The sequence below is a fragment of the Oncorhynchus keta genome, chromosome 3 (genome assembly GCF_023373465.1).
Source record: "Oncorhynchus keta strain PuntledgeMale-10-30-2019 chromosome 3, Oket_V2, whole genome shotgun sequence".
NCBI classification, from domain to species: Eukaryota; Metazoa; Chordata; class Actinopteri; order Salmoniformes; family Salmonidae; genus Oncorhynchus; species Oncorhynchus keta.
In genome coordinates, this window is record NC_068423.1 from 17,542,152 (window position 1) to 17,563,875 (window position 21,724).

Genomic DNA, 21,724 nt, shown 5'->3' on the forward strand with positions numbered 1-21,724 from the left:
AGCACAAGATCTACCCAGAGTAGGAACCACACTGCCCACGGAGGATAGGTCTAACAATGATAGCACAAGATCTACCCAGAGTAGGAACCACACTGCCCACGGAGGACAGGTCTAACAATGATAGCACAAGATCTACCCAGAGTGGGAACCACACTGCCCACGGAGGACAGGTCTAACAATGATAGCACAAGATCTACCCAGAGTGGGAACCACACTGCCAACGGAGGACAGGTCTAACAATGATAGCACAAGATCTACCCAGAGTAGGAACCACACTGCCCACGGAGGATAGGTCTAACAATGATAGCACAAGATCTACCCAGAGTAGGAACCACACTGCCCACGGAGGACAGGTCTAACAATGCTAGCACAAGATCTACCCAGAGTAGGAAGCACACTGCCCACAGAGGACAGGTCTAACAATGATAGCACAAGATCTACCCAGAGTAGGAAGCACACTGTCCACAGAGGAAAGGTCTAACAATGATAGCACAAGATCTACCCAGAGTAGGAACCACACTGCCAACAGAGGACAGGTCTAACAATGATAGCACAAGATCTACCCAGAGTAGGAACCACACTGCCCACGGAGGACAGGTCTAACAATGATAGCACAAGATCTACCCAGAGTAGGAACCACACTGCCCACGGAGGACAGGTCTAACAATGCTAGCACAAGATCTACCCAGAGTAGGAAGCACACTGTCCACAGAGGAAAGGTCTAACAATGATAGCACAAGATCTACCCAGAGTAGGAAGCACACTGCCCACAGAGGACAGGTCTAACAATGATAGCACAAGATCTACCCAGAGTAGGAACCACACTGCCCACGGAGGACAGGTCTAACAATGATAGCACAAGATCTACCCAGAGTAGGAACCACACTGCCCACGGAGGACAGGTCTAACAATGATAGCACAAGATCTACCCAGAGTGGGAACCACACTGCCCACGGAGGACAGGTCTAACAATGATAGCACAAGATCTACCCAGAGTGGGAACCACACTGCCAACGGAGGACAGGTCTAACAATGATAGCACAAGATCTACCCAGAGTAGGAACCACACTGCCCACGGAGGATAGGTCTAACAATGATAGCACAAGATCTACCCAGAGTAGGAACCACACTGCCCACGGAGGACAGGTCTAACAATGATAGCACAAGATCTACCCAGAGTGGGAACCACACTGCCCACGGAGGACAGGTCTAACAATGATAGCACAAGATCTACCCAGAGTGGGAACCACACTGCCAACGGAGGACAGGTCTAACAATGATAGCACAAGATCTACCCAGAGTAGGAACCACACTGCCCACGGAGGATAGGTCTAACAATGATAGCACAAGATCTACCCAGAGTAGGAACCACACTGCCCACGGAGGACAGGTCTAACAATGATAGCACAAGATCTACCCAGAGTAGGAACCACACTGCCCACGGAGGACAGGTCTAACAATGATAGCACAAGATCTACCCAGAGTAGGGAACCACATTGCCCACGGAGGACAGGTCTAACAATGATAGCACAAGATCTACCCAGAGTAGGAACCACACTGCCCACGGAGGACAGGTCTAACAATGATAGCACAAGATCTACCCAGAGTAGGAACCACACTGCCCACGGAGGACAGGTCTAACAATGATAGCACAAGATCTACCCAGAGTAGGAACCACACTGCCCACGGAGGACAGGTCTAACAATGATAGCACAAGATCTACCCAGAGTAGGAACCACACTGCCCACGGAGGACAGGTCTAACAATGATAGCACAAGATCTACCCAGAGTAGGAACCACACTGCCCACGGAGGACAGGTCTAACAATGATAGCACAAGATCTACCCAGAGTAGGAACCACACTGCCCACGGAGGACAGGTCTAACAATGCTAGCACAAGATCTACCCAGAGTAGGAAGCACACTGCCCACAGAGGACAGGTCTAACAATGATAGCACAAGATCTACCCAGAGTAGGAACCACACTGCCCACGGAGGACAGGTCTAACAATGATAGCACAAGATCTACCCAGAGTAGGAACCACACTGCCCACGGAGGACAGGTCTAACAATGATAGCACAAGATCTACCCAGAGTAGGAACCACACTGCCCACGGAGGACAGGTCTAACAATGATAGCACAAGATCTACCCAGAGTGGGAACCACACTGCCAACGGAGGACAGGTCTAACAATGATAGCACAAGATCTACCCAGAGTGGGTAGGAACCTAACACTGCCCACGGAGGATAGGTCTAACAATGATAGCACAAGATCTACCCAGAGTAGGAACCACACTGCCCACGGAGGACAGGTCTAACAATGATAGCACAAGATCTACCCAGAGTAGGAACCACACTGCCCACGGAGGACAGGTCTAACAATGATAGCACAAGATCTACCCAGAGTAGGGACCCACATTGCCCACGGAGGACAGGTCTAACAATGATAGCACAAGATCTACCCAGAGTAGGAACCACACTGCCCACGGAGGACAGGTCTAACAATGATAGCACAAGATCTACCCAGAGTAGGAACCACACTGCCCACGGAGGACAGGTCTAACAATGATAGCACAAGATCTACCCAGAGTAGGAACCACACTGCCCACGGAGGACAGGTCTAACAATGATAGCACAAAATCTACCCAGAGTAGGAACCACACTGCCCACGGAGGACAGGTCTAACAATGATAGCACAAGATCTACCCAGAGTAGGAACCACACTGCCCACGGAGGACAGGTCTAACAATGATAGCACAAGATCTACCCAGAGTAGGAACCACACTGCCCACGGAGGATAGGTCTAACAATGATAGCACAAGATCTACCCAGAGTAGGAACCACACTGCCCACGGAGGACAGGTCTAACAATGATAGCACAAGATCTACCCAGAGTAGGAACCACACTGCCCACGGAGGACAGGTCTAACAATGATAGCACAAGATCTACCCAGAGTAGGAACCACACTGCCCACGGAGGACAGGTCTAACAATGATAGCACAAGATCTACCCAGAGTAGGAACCACACTGCCCACAGAGGACAGGTCTAACAGTAAAAGCGCTCCTCCCACTCTACCTTCGGGGCAGTAGCAGGTAGCTGGAGTGGCTCAGGCCCTCGAAGACACATCCAGGCATGGAAACTCAAGTACAGCTCTCTCCCACACTGGGCCCAAACCACCATTGGATGCTGCTCCTGCAGTTCTGAAGTCTTCACCACAGCATGGCCAGCCTCAGACCCAACCCCTGCCCAGAGATATACACAGCAGGCACCCATTGGAGCCCTATGGAGCCCATAGTTAATGTATGATCCCCACAGTGAGTGGATGGCAGAGGAGAGGCTTATAGACTAATGAGAGATGACATGTCACTATGTGACCCATAAGTGGCTGTGGGTTTGGAGGTAAAATCATGGGGTTTGACAGCACTTACTGTGCATGGGCCACAGTGGTAGTGACTAGCTTGAAGAGTGACTTGGCATGAGAAAGGTCGGAAGTCGGAGCTGGTGAAGTGCACTGCACTTAAAGGGAGTTTGCGCTTAGTGTTAACTTAATAGAAGTAAACTTTTGCACACGAGTAAGCAGGGTTGTGTTGGAGACCACCTAAAGCGAGTCCAAGTCAAGACCGAGGCCAGAGCAATGCGAGTCCAATTCAAGACCATGATTATCATTTTGTCAGATCAGCACCATAATAAAAGCTCCAAATGTAGAGTAAATCTTTGTCAATATTTCAGAAAAACATATGGATTCTTCAGCCATTCAGAAATGTTTTCTGGGGGTAAATAGAGAGCTCCTCTTCAAATGCTCACAAATCAGTCTGTAAATAGATAAAAATGCCAAATTTAAAAATTATTCAGTACAACACTTTTCAGCTGTGCTAACATAATTGCAAAAGGGTTTTCTAATGATCAATTATCCTTTTAAAATGATAAACTTGGATTAGCTAACACAACGTGCCATTGGAACACAGGAGTGATGGTTGCTGATAATGAATGGGCCTCTGTACGCCTATGTAGATTTTCCATAAAAAATCTGCCGTTTCCAGCTACAATAGTAATTTACAACATTAACAATATCTACAGTGTATTCTTGATCAATTTGATGTTATTTTAACGGACTTAAAAATATATATATAATTCAAAAACAAGTACAATTCTAAGTGATCCCGAACTTCTGAACGGTAGTGTACAAAATATGCATGTACCAGTTCACGCAGCAGTTGTCATTTCTAAAAACTGAACTTGACGTGAGAATGTGCTGATCCTCCCGCCAACTTTAGACCACGCGTGCGCACAGTTTATAGTGGTTTAGGTACTGCATTTCAAGAAGGCAAAGGTAGCCTAGTAGCCTTGTGCAAATGAATGACTGACCAGGTGAATCCAGGTGAAAGCTATGATCCCTTATTGATGTCACTTGCTAAATCCACTTCAAAATCAGTGTAGATGCAGGGAAGGAGACAGATTAAAGAAGGATTTTTAAGCCTGGAGACAATTGAGACATGGATTGTGTGTGCGCCATTCAGAGGGTGAATGGGCAAGACAAACAATTTAAGTGCCTTTGAACGGGGTATGGTAGTAGGTGTAAGGCCCACCGGTTTGTGTCAAGAACGGAAACACTGCTGGGGTTTTCAAGCTCAACAGTTTCACATTTACATCAAGAATGGTCCACCACCCAAAGGACATCCAGCCTACGTAACACAACTGTGGGAAGCATTGGAGTCAACATGGGCCAGCATCCCTGTGGAACGCTTTCAATAACTTGCAGAGTCCATGCCCCGACGAATTGAGGCTATTCTGAGGGCAAAGGGGGGTGCAACACAATTTTAGGAAGGTGTGCACTAACTATTTATTTTACCTTTGAACACTAAAATAATTAGAAATAGGCATCGATTTTCTATTATTTATTTTATTTCAATGATCATTGCGAGACCGAGTAAAGGATCTGAGACTAAGACAAGACCCGAGCTATTCAATATGTGGTCTTGAGTTCTACAACACTGCTAATAAGTACATACCACATGCTTGGTGAGCTGAGCAATGATCCTATCTTTACTTCTCAGCTCCTCTCTCAGCTCCTGCACCTCCTTCAACAGCTCCTCCACCTGTAAAACACAGAGAAGACACATCTTAGTACAGCCACACAGTTTTATTTGACCCCTACTGGCCTTAAACACACATCTCCACCCGTCCGCCGCAGGGCTGCCAAGATCTGAGCCAGAATGCAATTTGTGAATTCTCCAGAGGACGGCAGGGAACACAAAGTCTAGCCCCAAAATACACAGGGGGGGGGGGGTCCATCGACCAATCACAGGTCAGAGTCACAAACCTGGCTGGGATGTTGGGATGTCTCATTGCAGGAGGGAGAGACAGACGGAGCCCGTGAATGAGAGGGGAGAGAGAGAGAGAGAGAGAGAGAGAGAGAGAGAGAGAGAGAGAGAGAGAGAGAGAGAGAGAGAGAGAGAGAGAGAGAGAGAGAGAGAGAGACAGGATAGACAGATGACAGAGCGAGAGGGGAGAGATGGAAAGATTGTGAAAGAGGGGGGGAGAGAGCGAGAGAGGATAGGCAGATGACAGAGCGAGAGGGGAGAGATGGAAAGATTGTGAAAGAGGGGGAGAGAGAGCGAGAGAGGATAGACAGATGACAGAGCGTGAGGGGAGAGATGGAAAGATTGTGAAAGAGGGGGGGAGAGAGAGAGCGAGAGAGAAAGAGCATGTTTAGAAAGCCAAGGATGAGAGACAGAGGGAGATGCACAGACAGAGATGACAGAGCAAGAGGGGAGAGACAGAAAGATTGTGAGAGGGAGAGAGATGAGGAGAGAGAGGGGCAAAGGAGAGAAAGAGAGCGAGAAGGGAGAGAGAGAGAGCGCGGGAGAGTGTGAGAGAGCGAGAGAGCATGCGAGGGAGCACGCGAGAGTGTGAGTGCGCGAGGGAGTGAGTGTGAGAGAGCGAGGGAGCGAGTGCGGAGAGCGCAAGAGAAAGAGCATGTTTGGAAAGCCAGAGGATGAAAGACAAAGGGAGATGCACAGACAGAGATGACGGAGCGAGAGGGGAGAGACAAGATTGTGAGAGAGAGAGAGATAAGAGAGAGAGATAGGGGATAGAGAGAGATGAGGAGGGGCGAGAGAGAGAAGGGGAAGAGAGAGCAAGAGGGGAGAGCAAGGGAGTGCGAGAGAGAGAGAGAGAGAGAGAGAGAGAGAGAGAGAGAGAGAGAGCGAGTGAGCGAGAGGGGGGTGAGAGAAGGGGGGAGAGAACGAAAGGGGGAGAGAAAGAGAGAGAAAGAGCATGTTTGGAAAGCCAGAGGATGAAATACGGAGGGAGATGCACAATACACCTGTCAGGAGGGGAGAGATAATAAGCTGGGCCCGGGTCAAGGCAGCACATCAAAGGCTCAGCGCCACAGTGGGGCCCTGGCCATGCAACTTTAATGTGCCTCAGCCAAAGACGGAGCGGAAGCCCCAGGCCCAGACATTCTGATGTGCTCCCAGCCCAGCTTCCTTTGGCCGCTACCCATTGCCCACTCCCCTCCTTGGTCCCTACACTCCCTACACTCCAGCCCAGCCAGACAAACACACAGTCCATGCATGACCAACATATTAGTGCATACATGGCTATATACTGAATGTATAAATGTATCATAAATACATGTTGGCTCCTGCTCCAACGCCGTGTGGTGTGAGTGCATGCTAGGCAATCCAGTCATAGGGAGCCTCTGGTTTGGAGCCTTCTCCATCCATGTCAATAAACTGAGCTGAGCTGAGCTGCTGTCGTAGAGAAGGGTTCTGCTGGCCCCCAGGGAGGGGGATGAGAGCTGTGGGTTGGACCATGATGTTAGGGTCTTTGTGGTTCAGGTTAATCTTGCTCGCCCTCGTTGGTGTCATGCCAGCACCCCCCCCTCGCTCTTACCCGCTCTCTCGCCCATCCACTCTCTTTCTTTCTCGCCCATCTCACTCTCTTGCTGGTTGAGACAGAGAGGCAGGGGCATTGTGACATTGAGAGGAGAAGGAACAGAACAGACTACCCCTTGTCTGAGTCATTTAAAGAGGGAGATTCGAGGTAAAGAGAAGCAATGTGCCCAGAACATGCAGGCAATTGCAAACGCTCACAATAGACACACACAATGGATTCCAGGTTCAAAAAGGTAATATACCAAAACAAGCAGCCACACACAAACAGACCTAGCGCTGACACAGTGACAAAGATACCCAGAGAATGTACTATTTCCCACAGCGTACACAAACAGGGTATGTACACAAACAATAAACAAACCAAACCACTAAGGCCATGTGTACACAAACAGGGTATGTACACAAACAATAAACAAAACAAACCACACAAACAGAAGATGGTACTGGTAACATCAGGATAAACAGCCTTGGACAAATAACTATAACATGGACCAAATCCACTGTCTACATGGGGTTTGTTTGACAGTACACTTTCTATTGTAGTCCAGTGTGTGTGTGTGTGTGTGTGTGTGTGTGTGTGTGTGTGTGTGTGTGTGTGTGTGTGTGTGTGTGTGTGTGTGTGTGTGTGTGTGTGTGTGTGTGTGTGTGTGTGTGTGTGTGTGTGTGTGTGTGTTTAAACAGTGGGCCTTACCTGTCGAACTCGAATGGGGTCCTCTCTGGATTCTGGACTCAATGTATCCAGAGTGTTGTCCATCTCACTACCAACCTCCACCTAGACAACACCACCAAAACATACAGGATTCACTCATGTTAGGCTTGTTACTTGCTGACTCATTCATGTTCCAGAGGTGAGAGGGGAGAGGGTCTGCCATGACTAACATATACATTTTAGATTTATGTAGTCAACTGACGTAGACCTTTGAGCTTTTTTTTGTGGCTATAGAAAGCAATTGTTTGGCTGGGGCAGGGCTTATAACAGAAGGCTGGCTCGTCAACAGCAGGGACTGTGTCCCAGCATTATAATAGCTGTGCTTGTGTTACGGCTTTCTTCCGTTGAAAGAGAGTCGGACCAAAATGCAGCGTGGTTAGTTCGATACATCTTTAATGAAGAAAAAACACGAACAATACAAAAACAACAAACGGAATGTGAAAACCTATACAGCCTATCTGGTGACAACTAACACAGAGACAGGAACAATCACCCACGAAACACTCAAAGAATATGGCTGCCTAAATAAGGCTCCCAGAGACAACGAAAATCACCTGACTCTGATTGAGAACCGCCTCAGGCAGCCATAGACTATGCTAGACACCCCCAAGACGAAACACACCACAATAAACCCATGTCACACCCTAGCCTGACCAAATAAATGAAGACAAACATACTATACTTCAACCAGGGCGTGACAGCTTGTATCTTTGTGGCTCCTGCACACACTCAACTGAATAAACTCTCCAAACTCCTACCACCTCCACTCCACCCCCTGGGTTGGGCCTAACTATGCCAGGAGTGGTTTTAGCATGTCTTGCTAACAAAAGCACTTAAGAGTGCTCACACACTGCTCAGTAAGCCACTGAGAGTCAAAAGTTTGAATGCATTCGGTGCACTTTATGTAGACCCAGTGACATGGGCTGTTTTTACAGAACACCCTCCGTTTGATAGAACTGTCGTGTCTTTACTATCATTAACTGAAGACTGATAGTTTTTAATCAAAGATTCTCTGTAATTAGTTACTGCGCGATCAACTGATTAATCACGTAACTAATTAACTAGGAATTCGGGGCACCAAGGAAAAATATTCAGATTACAAAGTTGTAATTTCCTAAAATAACTTTTCAGATATTCTATCTGATCAATTAATCTTCAAATTAATTAATTATTTACTTTACCTCACGTTAGTCTCATTCCAAATGTCGTAAATTGTTGGTTATCTGCACGAACCCAGTCTTCACTATGAGTCATCCATACATCAATTGTCTTAAATCATTTATTTATTACTAACTAAGTAGTTCACAGAAATGCATAAACAAACAAACAAACATGGTAAATGTGGTTACATGAAACGATAGGAGAATGTGCCCTAGTGGACTAAACCGGCATGGCGGCTTGTTAGACAAAAAGGTGGAGTGGGGGTCGACTAAGAAGTCACTGCAGTTAATGATTATAATAATTAAAATGCTAATCCTTTACACATGAACGCTCACTCATTCGGGAACAATTGCAATCAATATTTATATTTATGCTCAGAGTGTCGTCTTGATCGCTGGTGAAAAGTTTGTGTCTTTTGTAGAATTGTCCGTCTCTCTCCCTCTCGGTTGTGGTTAGAGGGGATATTTCAAAGTGACATTAATTCATATGTTATAGAACCTTTATTAAACGGGTGTTGAGCGTTCGCAAATTCATCAGTTATTATGCGCTCTGGCACACTCAGACACGAGTGCTCTGAAATCGGAGTAGATCGCCAGAGGGAATTTATGAACGCACCCTGGGTTATCATTCATCTTTGTGCTAACATTGAGATTGTGCCATTTCCATGGCAACGTTTCATCTGACAGAGAGAAAAGGAATATCTTGTGCATTAGCAATGGCATGGGCTGCAGCCGCTACACATTCAAAGAGCTCTTTTAGTGTCAATCAGGCTTTCAATAAAGATATTCTGACACACAACATGTCGCGCTATCCACATTTCAACAAGCACCAAAGAGTTACTACATGTCTGATCATAGAGTGATGAAGTGTTTTGTGCGACACTTCCTATTGAAGAGGAGTGAAGAGGAGGATGATACTGTATAGCAATACGAGACGGATCAGTGTAGAAAAGTCAGAAAAGGGGACGTCTGTCTCCAGCTATGTCTGAACCCGTTATTTCCCTCCAATACCTCATCCTCTCAAATCCCAGTCGTCTCAGTGCATAAGTAGGAGGGAGTCTGAAAGCTGCTCTTCAATTTGGCCGTCATTGTAAATAAGAATTTGTTCTTAACTGACTTGCCTAATTAAATTAAATAAAAATACACACTGCCTGGAGCTCAACAATGGAGCTCAGCTCAGCTCCCTCAGAGGGTGTGGATCTAAGATGGCCTGACTTCCCCTCCACTTAGTACTTGTGTTACAAAGAAAGCCCAAACCGTTGGCAGCAGATCCACAAGTTCTGCCATGAGAGGTGACTGTATAGTTCCCTTAAGGAAAAGCACCTTTAGTCAATCTGCTTTCTTTGTGAGAGCTTCCCATGTCTGGAACACACTGCCATCAGACACACAACTTCACCAACTATCACACCTTCACAAAAAACATGAAGACATGGCTAAAGGCCAATCAGGCTTGTGAACATAATCCCAAACTGTGTATTGCCGCTTTCCATGTTGTCTGTAGCTTGTGAGGTGTGGAAACACTTAGTTGCTTTTTGTGCTATTTCTCTGTCTGCGTGCTGCTCGTCCTGTGTTTCTCTGTATGCGTGCTACGTGCAGCTCGTCCTATGTTTCTCTGACTTCGTGTTGCTTGTCCTATGTTTCTCTGTCTGCGTGCTACGTGTTGCTTGTCGGAATGTTTGTCTGCGTGCTACGTGATGCTTGTCGGATGTTTGTCTGCGTGCTACGTGTTGCTTGTCCTATATTTCTCTGTCTGCGTGCTACGTGTTGCTTGTCATATGTCTCTCTGTCTGCGTGCTACGTGCAGCTCGTCCTATGTTTCTCTGTCTGCGTGCTACGTGTTGCTTGTAGGAATGTTTGTCTGCGTGCTACGTGATGCTTGTCGGATGTTTGTCTGCGTGCTACATGTTGCTTGTCCTATATTTCTCTGTCTGCGTGCTACGTGTTGCTTGTCACATGTTTCTCTGTCTGCGTGCTACGTGTTATTTGTCACATGTTCTCTGTCTGCGTGCTACGTGTTGCGTGTCCTATATTTCTCTGTCTGCGTGCTACGTGTTGCTTGTCCTATATTTCTCTGTCTGCGTGCTACGTGTTGCTTGTCCTATATTTCTCTGTCTGTGTGCTACGTGTTGCTTGTCACATGTTTCTCTGTCTGCGTGCTACGTGTTATTTGTCACATGTTCTCTGTCTGCGTGCTACGTGTTGCTTGTCACATGTTTCTCTGTCTGCGTGCTACATGTTTCTCTGTCTGCGTGCTACGTGTTGCTTGTCCTATGTTTCTCTGTCTGCGTGCTACGTGTTGCTTGTCACATGTTTCTCTGTCTGCATGCTACATGTTTCTCTGTCTGCATGCTACGTGTTGCTTGTCCTATGTTTCTTTGTCTGCGTGCTATGTGTTGCTTGTCCTATGTTTCTTTGTCTGCGTGCTATGTGTTGCTTGTCCTATGTTTCTCTGTCTGCGTGCTATGTGTTGCTTGTCCTATGTTTCTCTGTCTGCGTGCTACGTGTTGCTTGTCCTATGTTTCTCTGTCTGCGTGCTACGTGTTGCTTGTCCTATGTTTCTCTGTCTGCGTGCTACGTGTTGCTTGTCCTATGTTTCTCTGTCTGCGTGCTACGTGTTGCTTGTCCTATGTTTTTCTGTCTGCATGCTATGTGTTGCTTGTCCTATGTTGCTCTGCATGTGCTCACTGCTCATTGTTTGTCTGTATTGTTATTGTAATAGTTTTTAATAACCTGCCCAGGGACTGCGGTTGAAAAATTTGTCAGCTGGCTAAAACAGGCACTTTTACTGAAACGTTGATTCATGTGCACTAACTATCCCTGTAAAAAAATACAAATAAACTCAACTCACCTCACCCGTGATTACAGCTGTGAGTCTTTCTGCTCTCTTTTTGTCGTGTCTACACTTGACACTGACATGTGACTTCTGCAATCAGAATGTGAAGATCGCATTGAAAAGACAGTTTGTGATCTAATTGCGTTCAGATCTAGCTGACCACTTCAGGTGGTGGTCACGGATGCATCGTGTGCAGATTTCTCCTCAGTCTGGACGTAATCAGGGTACCGAAAGCGCATACAGTGGACAACGTCATCAGCACTCCTCCAACAAGTCTCCAGAAAAAACGTGTGTTTTGGGAACGAGGCACCTTTCCATTTTAACGTTGGAGGAAATACGTTCCTAGCGTGTGACGAATGTGCTTGCTGGACTCATAAATGCTAACTAGCTAGCTAATGTTTAGTAAAAAAAAAATATGCTAACTGGTTTGCAATCCCTGTGTTGCGCTCTAGCTACAGAGGTTAGCTGGCTAGTTAGCTACAGTAATTAGCTACTGCCATCAGTTGCTGTTGTGCTATTATAATAGTTTGTCTATTCCACTGTTTGTAGAATGCATACTGGCATTTGAATATAGTGCGGGAAAAAGGAATCAGGCCACAATAGACGCGGTCGAAATTCTATGATCAGATTACTAAAGCTGCATGAACTTTCAAATCTAAACAAGGCCTATGAGCTTTGCACACCTGGATTGTACAATATTTGCACATTCTTCTTCTTAAAATTCTTCAAGCTCTGTCAAGTTGGTTGTTTATCACTGTTTGACAGCCATTTTCAAGTCGTCATAGATTTGCAAGCCAATTTAAGTCGAACATGTAACTAGGCCACTTAGGAACATTCGATGTCGTCTTGGTAAGCAACTCCAGTGTATATTTGGCCTTGTTTCAGGTTATTGTCCTGCTGAAAGGTGAATCTGTCGCCCTGTGTCTGTCAGAAAGCAGACTAAATCAGGTTCTCTCAAATTTTGCCTGTGATTAGCTCTATTCCGTTTATTTTTATCCTAAAAAACACCCTAGTCCTTGCCAAAGACAAGCATACCCATACCATGATGCCGCCACCACCATGCTTGAAAATATGAAGACTGGTACTCAGTGCTGTGCGGTGTTGGATTTACTGCAAACATAATGTTTTGTATTCAGGACAAAGTTAATTTCTTTGGCAATTTTTTTTGCAGTTTTACTTTAGTGCCTATTGCAAACATGAGGCATGTTTTGGAATATTTTTTCTTTTCACGCTGTCATTTAGTTTAGTATTGTGGAGTAACTACAATGTTGCTGATCCATCTTCAGTTTTCTCCAAAAACAGCCACAAAACTCCCTTTGGCCTCATGGTGAAATTCCTAGCGGTTTCCTTCCTCTCCGGCAATTGAGAAAGGACACCTTTATCTTTGTAGTGACTGGATGTATTGATAGACCATCCAAACTGTTATTAATAACTTCACCATGCTCAAAGGGATATTAATTCATTTGTAAAAAAATTCTAAAAACATAATTCCACTTTGACATTATGTGGTATTGTGTTTAGGCCACTGACACAAAATCTCAAATTAATGCATTTAAAACATTTGGAAAAAGTCACAGTGTGTGAATACTTTCTGAAGGCACTAAACAGTATAAACAGGAAAACAGGAAACAAGCCATGAGTAAACAAATAACAGCCTGGTGTAATCAGACACCTCACGTCGCCACCACATTTATCTCCCATTCCTCACTGACAGAGACACGCATTATTAGCCTTTGGCATCATCATTCCCACAGCCTCAGTTGCTGGAGCGTTGGGGAATCGCCCGCTGTCATCATTGATTCTGTCAGATTGGCACACAGAGATATGAATTGTCTGTGGGAGGTGGATGGGGCTGTGCAAATCTATGATGCGAGTGATGACAACAGTGTTGACAATAGCCCTATGGGACTGCAGTGGGACAACAACAGAACCACTGCTTGAATGCAAAGAGATACTTGGAAGAGTCTCAAATGGCACCCTATTCCCTATATAGTGCACTTCTTTTGACCAGTTCCCATAAGACTCTGTCCAGGACCAATAAGGCTCTGTCCAGGACCAATAAGGCTTTGACCAGGACCCAGAAGGCTTTGACCAGGACCCAGAAGGCTTTGACCAGGACCCAGAAGGCTTTGACCAGGACCCAGAAGGCTTTGACCAGGACCCAGAAAGCTTTGACCAGGACCAATAAGGCTTTGACCAGGACCAATAAGGCTTTAACCAGGACCAATAAGGCTTTGACCAGGACCAATAAGGCTTTGACTAGGACCCAGAAGGCTTTGACGAGGACCCAGAAGGCTTTGACCAGGACCCAGAAGGCTTTGACCAGGACCCAGAAAGCTTTGACCAGGACCCAGAAGGCTTTGACCAGGACCCAGAAGGCTTTGACCAGGACCCAGAAGTGCACTACATGGGGAATATGTTGCCATTCGGAACGCGTATCATCCCTTGTGTCCAAGCTGGGAGAGAGTCAGGTTATCGATGGCTCTGTCTAAGGTGCTTTGTTGATCTAATAAAATAATATTTAGCATGGCTATATAGTCGGAGAGGCCGGGGATCATTTCGGGGAAATTAATTGTTTCCCAGAAGCAGTCAAAAGGTTGATTGTGTAATTTAAAAAATCCAGCTCAGCAGTATGTCACTGCACTGAGCCTACTGTTACAGACACAGCATAGAGAAAATATCCCAAAATGTCACAGAAGATGATATTGGTGATTATCACTCTCCTACTCTCTTGGGCCGGCAGGTAGCCTAGTGGTTAGAGCGTTGGGCCAGTAACCGAAAGGTACAAATCTGTCGTTCTGTCCCTGCACAAGGCAGTTAACCCACTGTTCCCCGGTAGGCCGTCATTGTAAATAAGAATTTGTTCTTAACGGACTTGCCTAGTTAAATAAAAGTTCAATCAAATAAAAAATACTAAACTCACCGGCTAAGATACTATGTCCCAGCTAAACCTAGCAGATATGTACAAACACAGTGTCTGCTTAACAAAATGGCACCCGTTTTGACCCATATGGGCCCTGTAGTGCATCAAGGGACTAGAGTGCCATTTGAGACACATGCAGTATGTGGCCCCCCTGCATCCTCTGGGGACTTTGGGGAGGAGGGAGATAAATGGAAAATCAATAGGGACAGCGCGCAACAACAGTGACTATTGAGCATCATTCTTCAGAAACACAGCAGAGAGAACTAAAGCTTCTCCTGCAGAAAGCAACACAGCCAATCTGACATTGTCTGTGCAGCCCACTGTTTAAAAGCATCCGTGACTGTGCAAATACACCTTAGATGTTGAGGGGAAAAGTCCTGAGGGTAACATTGTAGGTCATCAACGGAGCCTGTTGAATGACAATACACAGCTAATAATAATTCCAGCCTGGATCGGACTCGCCAAGATACAAAGGATCATTTAACTCTAAAATTAGAGCTCAGTATGAGTCGCATCCCTAGTATAGACATAAAAACACTAACAGTGGAAATCAGTGAGTCGGTGTGTTTGAATCCCAACAATGCATGGAAATAGCGTGATTGTTGGATTGATTGCATTTAAGTGAATTGTCCACCGTGTGTGTGTGTGTGTTCAGAGTATGAGTGTAGCAGAAGCGGTGTGTATGTGTGTGTGTGTGTATGTGTATGTGTATGTGTATGTGTATGTGTATGTGTGTGTGTGTGTGTGTGTGTGTGTGTGTGTGTGTGTGTGTGTGTGTGTGTGTGTGTGTGTGTGTGTGTGTATGGCCGACCTGCAGCAGTAGCTTCAGGTGTTCTAGCTGGGTCTTGACAGAGCAGCAGTCCTCCGCCATGTGTTTCAGAGTCAGCTCGTCCAGCTCCACAGCCTGATGAAGACCTGACAAGCCTGTGCCCTGGTACCCATCATATGGCTGGAACCCAACGTCACTACTGGAGAGGTAGAGGGACAGGGAGGCCGAAAGACCGAGAGAACACGAGAGAGGGGGGACAGTCAGAGTAAGATGGGGAGAGAGGAGACAGTCAGTCACTGCACGTGAGACGGGGGTGAATCAGAGTCCCTACGGGAGGAAGCCTGTGACAGCCGAGTGGCAGGCAGGAGGACAAGACATGTTACCCGCTTACCAAGGCACGAGTGGCTGTCTCCCACATGTCAGTAGTGCACACATACATAATTCACATTGACCTAGCGCAATCTCTCCATTAGGGATGTGGAAATGGAGGAACAACGTAGGGCTCTCCCACTCTGTTCCTGGAGAGCTACCCTCCTGTAGGATTGAACTCAAACCCTGTTCCTGGAGAGTTACCCTCCTGTAGGTTTGAACTCCCACCCTGTTTCTGGAGAGCTACCCTCCTGTAGGATTGAACTCCCACCCTGTTCCTGGAGAGTTACCCTCCTGTAGGTTTGAACACCCACCCAGTTTCTGGAAAGCAACCCTCCTGTAGGTTTGAACTCCCACCCAGTTCCTGGAAAGCAACCCTCCTGTAGGTTTGAACTCCCACCCAGTTCCTGGAAAGCTACCATCCCACACCGAAACACCGGTATTTATCATCCTATAGGTTGTTCTCCATCTCCAATTTTGTCTCATAATGCCATCCAGCAGCTCACCGGTTGTCATTGTGGAGGTGATCCTCTGCATTCCAACAGAGCTGTCTTCTCCAGTGGGTCAGATGGGACATCCCATCAGTATCTACAGGAGACAAGAAGACAAAGGCATGGAGTCAAAGGAGGACCACACACACACACACACACACACACACACACACACACACACACACACACACACACACGATTTGGCTAAATTAATAAATTCAACCGTTAAATGTTGGCGTAAGATATGATGCTAATATCCTCCGATATAACTGAACAAGACCTGCAGAAAATGTTAGTCAATTGAGTGCAAAATATGGAAAAGCATGATCAATCAGAATAAAACACACATAATGCATTTTAGAATCCCAGGTACTAAGAGAGGTTTTTCTGTTTTGAGTTTACTAGCAATTCAAAATATTTGGGTCTTTATTTTGGTTGACCTATGACCTTTCTGTAAGGCACATCTTCCATGGCAAATCCAGCAAGTAGAGCTCTTGGAGGAGTTCCAGGAAAAACAAAAACGTTGGCTGGGAAGCCTGTGAGGTGAGATGGAAGGCGTGTATGATGAGACTTTGAAATAGACTGTTGGATATGCCAATTGCTAGAATAGCCAGCAAAGTGTTTCACTGGGATCTCTCTATAGGGGGTCTGGGGATCCGACATATCTGACCTTTTTAAACAGTAACTGTGAACATCCATACAAAATTGAATGAAGGGAGACTAGAAGTTATTAAAAAACAACTGAAATGAAATGGGTGGAGGAGATTATCGTAAACCCACATGTTTAACTTTTTGTTTGATTAAGGTGGACGATTTCAGGTGTGAGAGATCTGTTATGTACAATCTACCTGAACACAGGTGGTCACTGTGTGCACAGGTAAGATCAGGGATATTGACCCTGTGTACTGAAACAGGTGGTCACTGTGTGCACAGGTAAGATCAGGGATATTGACCCTGTGTACTGAAACAGGTGGTCACTGTGTGCACAGGTAAGATCAGGGATATTGACCCTGTGTACTGAAGCAGGTGGTCACTGTGTGCACAGGTAAGATCAGGGATATTGACCCTGTGTACTGAAACAGGTGGTCACTGTGTGCACAGGTAAGATCAGGGATATTGACCCTGTGTACTGAAGCAGGTGGTCACTGTGTGCACAGGTAAGATCAGGGATATTGACCCTGTGTACTGAAACAGGTGGTCACTGTATGCACAGGTAAGATCAGGGATATTGACCCTGTGTACTGAAGCAGGTGGTCACTGTGTGCACAGGTAAGATCAGGGATATTGACCCTGTGTACTGAAGCAGGTGGTCACTGTGTGCACAGGTAAGATCAGGGATATTGACCCTGTGTACTGAAACAGGTGGTCACTGTGTGCACAGGTAAGATCAGGGATATTGACCCTGTGTACTGAAACAGGTGGTCACTGTGTGCACAGGTAAGATCAGGGATATTGACCCTGTGTACTGAAACAGGTGGTCACTGTGTGCACAGGTAAGATCAGGGATATTGACCCTGTGTACTGAAACAGGTGGTCACTGTGTGCACAGGTAAGATCAGGGATATTGACCCTGTGTACTGAAACAGGTGGTCACTGTGTGCACAGGTAAGATCAGGGATATTGACACTGTGTACTGAAACAGGTGGTCACTGTGTGCACAGGTGAGATCAGGGATATTGACACTGTGTACTGAAACAGGTGGTCACTGTGTGCACAGGTGAGATCAGGGATATTGACACTGTGTACTGAAACAGGTGGTCACTGTGTGCACAGGTAAGATCAGGGATATTGACACTGTGTACTGAAACAGGTGGTCACTGTGTGCACAGGTAAGATCAGGGATATTGACACTGTGTACTGAAACAGGTGGGAACTGTGGTGAAATGGAAGAGGGGAGACTTTGTAATTACTGAGACCTCGAAGAGGCAGAGAGTAAAAATCACTTTATCCTTTATTGCTTCTTACTACGATACACGCTTGTCTCTATTCCGGAAAGCCCACCAGGTATTATGTGGCTGAGCGACGACGAAAAAGGAAGGAAAAAAGAAAAATGGTTGTTCGTCAATTGTATGTTCCGATTTGCCAATTTTTTTGATGAAGCCTGGAATAAAATAAAAAACACCACCTCTAATTAAATGTATTATTTAGTTCTAGACATAGGCCTATACCAAAATGCACATATAGTGCCTTGCAAAAGTATTCAAACCCCTTGGATTTCTGCACATTTTATTGTGTTACAAAGTGGGAATTTTTTTTATTGAAATATACAGAAAATCCTAGAGGGAAACCTGCTTCAGTCTGCTTTACACCAGACACTGGGAGAATAATTCACCTTTCAACAGGTATGCTGAGCGATTAACTGAAATTTCAGTTATTTTTTGTTTTTGAAACAACCAATTGACCAAAGTTGGTTCAATTATTTGAATTCCATTTTTTCGGGGGATTTTTCTATGAGCTCAAAGTGCACATTGCACTGCAGTTTCTCTAGAGATCAATCAGATCAAGCCCGAACTGTGCAATAAAGTAGGGAGTTGTAGCTTCCAACAGGCCCGAAAATATTTCCGGTCTGTGTTTCTTTTTCGCCTGCTACATACGGTATTAGAGATAGAGGAATGTGTGATCAAGGGACAGAGAGCAGTTGCTTCTCAAGGTACCTCTATCTGAAAATGCATGATCTAAGTGATCAATAGTTGGTATTCAGCAGTCATACAAGTATGCCTCATTTACTTTGAAGAACTACTAAAATTGTGATTTTGTCAGACAGCATAGGCAGCAGCTCTATAGACAAGAGGATGACTTGGAATGAAATAATAATGTTGTCAAATAAAACAAATGTAATATACACAACAAATGAAATATTTTATTAAAGTAAAGTAATGTGAATAAATGATTGCTCATTACTGCTTATCACTTATTAACAGTCACAATACCATCATGGAACTTTTATTCTGTGTTACAGCATTCAACCCTCATAATGCATAGGTAATTGAAAATGTTTTTTTAAATGATCGAAACATAAATCTAAAACCGTGTAAAAAAAAATATAAATCGAAAAGAAACCGACCTGAAAAAGCACTAATTGCTCAGCACTATCAGCAGGACAATAACCTACAACACAAGGCCAAATCTACACTGGAGTTGCTTACCAAGACAGTGAATGTTCCTGAGTGGCCAAATTACAGTTTTGACTTAAATCTGCTTGAAAATCGGTGGCAAGACTCAAATTGCTGTTTAACCATGATCCCCAAGAACTATAAAAATAATAATGGGCTAATATTGCACAATTCAGTGACTTACCCAAGAAGACTCATAGCTGTAATTGCTGCCAAAAGTGTTTTTAACATGTATAAGCTCAAGGAGGATAATACTTACTTCATTTCTATTTTTCATTTTAAATGTTTAACCCCCTTTGTTTTTACACTGCTGCTACTCACTGTTTATTATCTATGCATAGCCACTTTACACATTACCTAGACTAACCTGTACCCCCACACATTAACTCAGTACTGGTAACCCCTGTATATAGCCTTGTTATTGTTATTTTATTGTGTTACTTTTTGATTATAATTTTCTGTTGGTTAAGGGCTTGTAAGTAAGCATTTCACTGTAAGATCTACACCTGTTGTATTTGGAGCATTTGACAATTACAATTTGATTTTATTGGCCCGTCTTTCACACTTTAATTCTTTCTTGGCTTTTAAAACCCGTCAACCCCTTTTTTTTTTTTTATGTGTCAAGGGATGGATCGCCAACTGAAGGGATGGATCGCCAACTGAAGGGATGGCTCGCCAACTGACAATTCGACACGCACAAAAAAAAAATGTAATAAGAATTCTCACACACACACACTAAAGGAATGATGCTACTTTATATTTCTCAGTTCCTCCCCATACTCAAAGTCCTAAAGTACATACTATATAACCAGTGTATTCAGAAGAAATAAGCATACAAACCAATCTGATGCCTGAGACTCAGCTTGTCTCTCAAAGGGGTTTCTCTCTCTCACTCACACACACAACTCTACAAACAACAGAACTTAAAGTAAAGCTTTACGGAAATGATCGGATTTAATCTTTTAACACCACAGAATTCTCTCAGCTTCCCAGGGTAAGTGGGATGAAAACAAGGCAAAAAAGAGATGAAAAAATAAGATCTGCGGGAGAGAACAAGTCAATCCTCACACACTCGACATGCTGCTACCAGAGACAAAGAGAGAGACGAGATAGACAGTACTAAGCAAGGCAACTAAGAACTCATCCCTCTCTGCATTGCTTAAGCCTCTGTTGTGTCTGGGTTCCCCGAAGACACGCATTCTTCTTTCACCCACGATTACGGTTCAAAACGAGACGGCTATGGCACACAAACAGATCTTCAAATAAATAACCTGAGGTAGAGCGTGAATTGGTTGCTTTGAAAACTACACCGTCCTAGTCTGTCTGTGTGAACTCACTGGCAGGCAGGAGGCTGGAGATGACTGAAGAGCCTTGATCGGGCGGCTACAAGGGGAAGACTGAAAGTGCCGTTGATGTTTGGGGGTTTTCCTGTCACGGGAGTGTACAGTACAAAATAGAAAACTAAGGCCTTCCCTTACCTGTACGGATGTCATGCCTATAAGGAATCCTGCTATAGGACTCCTCTCCCTTTTACAGGGGTGATAACCTCCTCACTCCAACTATGTCAGTCAAACAGGAAGGAGGGCAGATTGGGAGGCTTGACATGGCCTTATGCTAATTTTAATGCCATGCAACACATGACCATTAGACTGTGAGGTGCATTGCTGTGTAGTCTGACAGCACAGCACTCTCCTTGTTCAGTCCCCTTTTCCTTGTTCAGTCCCCTGGTAGAACTAAGTTGCCCGTTGGCACAGATCTCGGGTCAGCTTACCCTCCACCTAACCTAACCTTGATCAAAAACGGTGCTGACATCAGTGTCTAGAGACAAACCACACTCACCACTGTGCAAGGAGCCATGCGCAGGGAGGTCATCGTCCAGCATGAGGTCATCGTCATCCAGGTCACACCCAGACTCCAGGTTGTCCAGGTTGTTGAGTATGTCCTAGGGATGGAGACAGAGTGAGAGAGAGAGAGAGAGAGAGATGATTCAGTCTGAGGCATCAGGTTTTTTCTTTTCTTATAATAACAGAAGAGAAACCATATGAAAGTGGAGTTCATCTCCTTCAAAAGGGAAAAATGTCATTAGAGAACGAGATTGAAAGACTGAATTCCATGGTAATTTATTATATAAAAAAATTAACTGCTCTCTTGTTCAATAATGTATGGGCTAAAACTACTTCCATTAGAGTGAGACAGTTTTCTTTTGAAAGCGGCAATCTATGCCATTCTTTTTTATACATTAAAACAGCAAGTCAAAGCCAATGTACAAGTTTAAATCAATATGTTCAAATCTTTAGCAACAAAAGGTAAACAAAAATGTGAAAATAAATTGCTTGGGCCTTTTTTTAAATTAATGACCCTCAAGAAATAGGTTGAAAATGGTTACTTATTGACCAAAAAACTAGGATACAGGAATATATCTGTCGGAGAGAGAAAATTCTATCGAAGAGAAGCAC

The 21,724-nt window shown here is 44.9% G+C and overlaps 1 protein-coding gene across 2 annotated transcripts in view; it reads right to left on the reverse strand.

The window, feature by feature from the left end:
- ccser2b (coiled-coil serine-rich protein 2b) overlaps positions 1-21,724 on the reverse strand; it is a 120,390-nt gene that overhangs the window by 35,245 nt on the left and 63,421 nt on the right. For both annotated transcript variants that reach the window (XM_035753752.2, XM_052491356.1), the window contains exons 4-8: positions 21,108-21,210; positions 16,171-16,252; positions 15,338-15,494; positions 7,593-7,673; positions 5,012-5,098 (exon numbers count right to left, since the gene is read on the reverse strand). In XM_035753752.2, the coding sequence (XP_035609645.2) occupies positions 5,012-5,098; positions 7,593-7,673; positions 15,338-15,494; positions 16,171-16,252; positions 21,108-21,210 (510 nt within the window). The remainder of the gene's footprint in view (positions 1-5,011; positions 5,099-7,592; positions 7,674-15,337; positions 15,495-16,170; positions 16,253-21,107; positions 21,211-21,724) is intronic.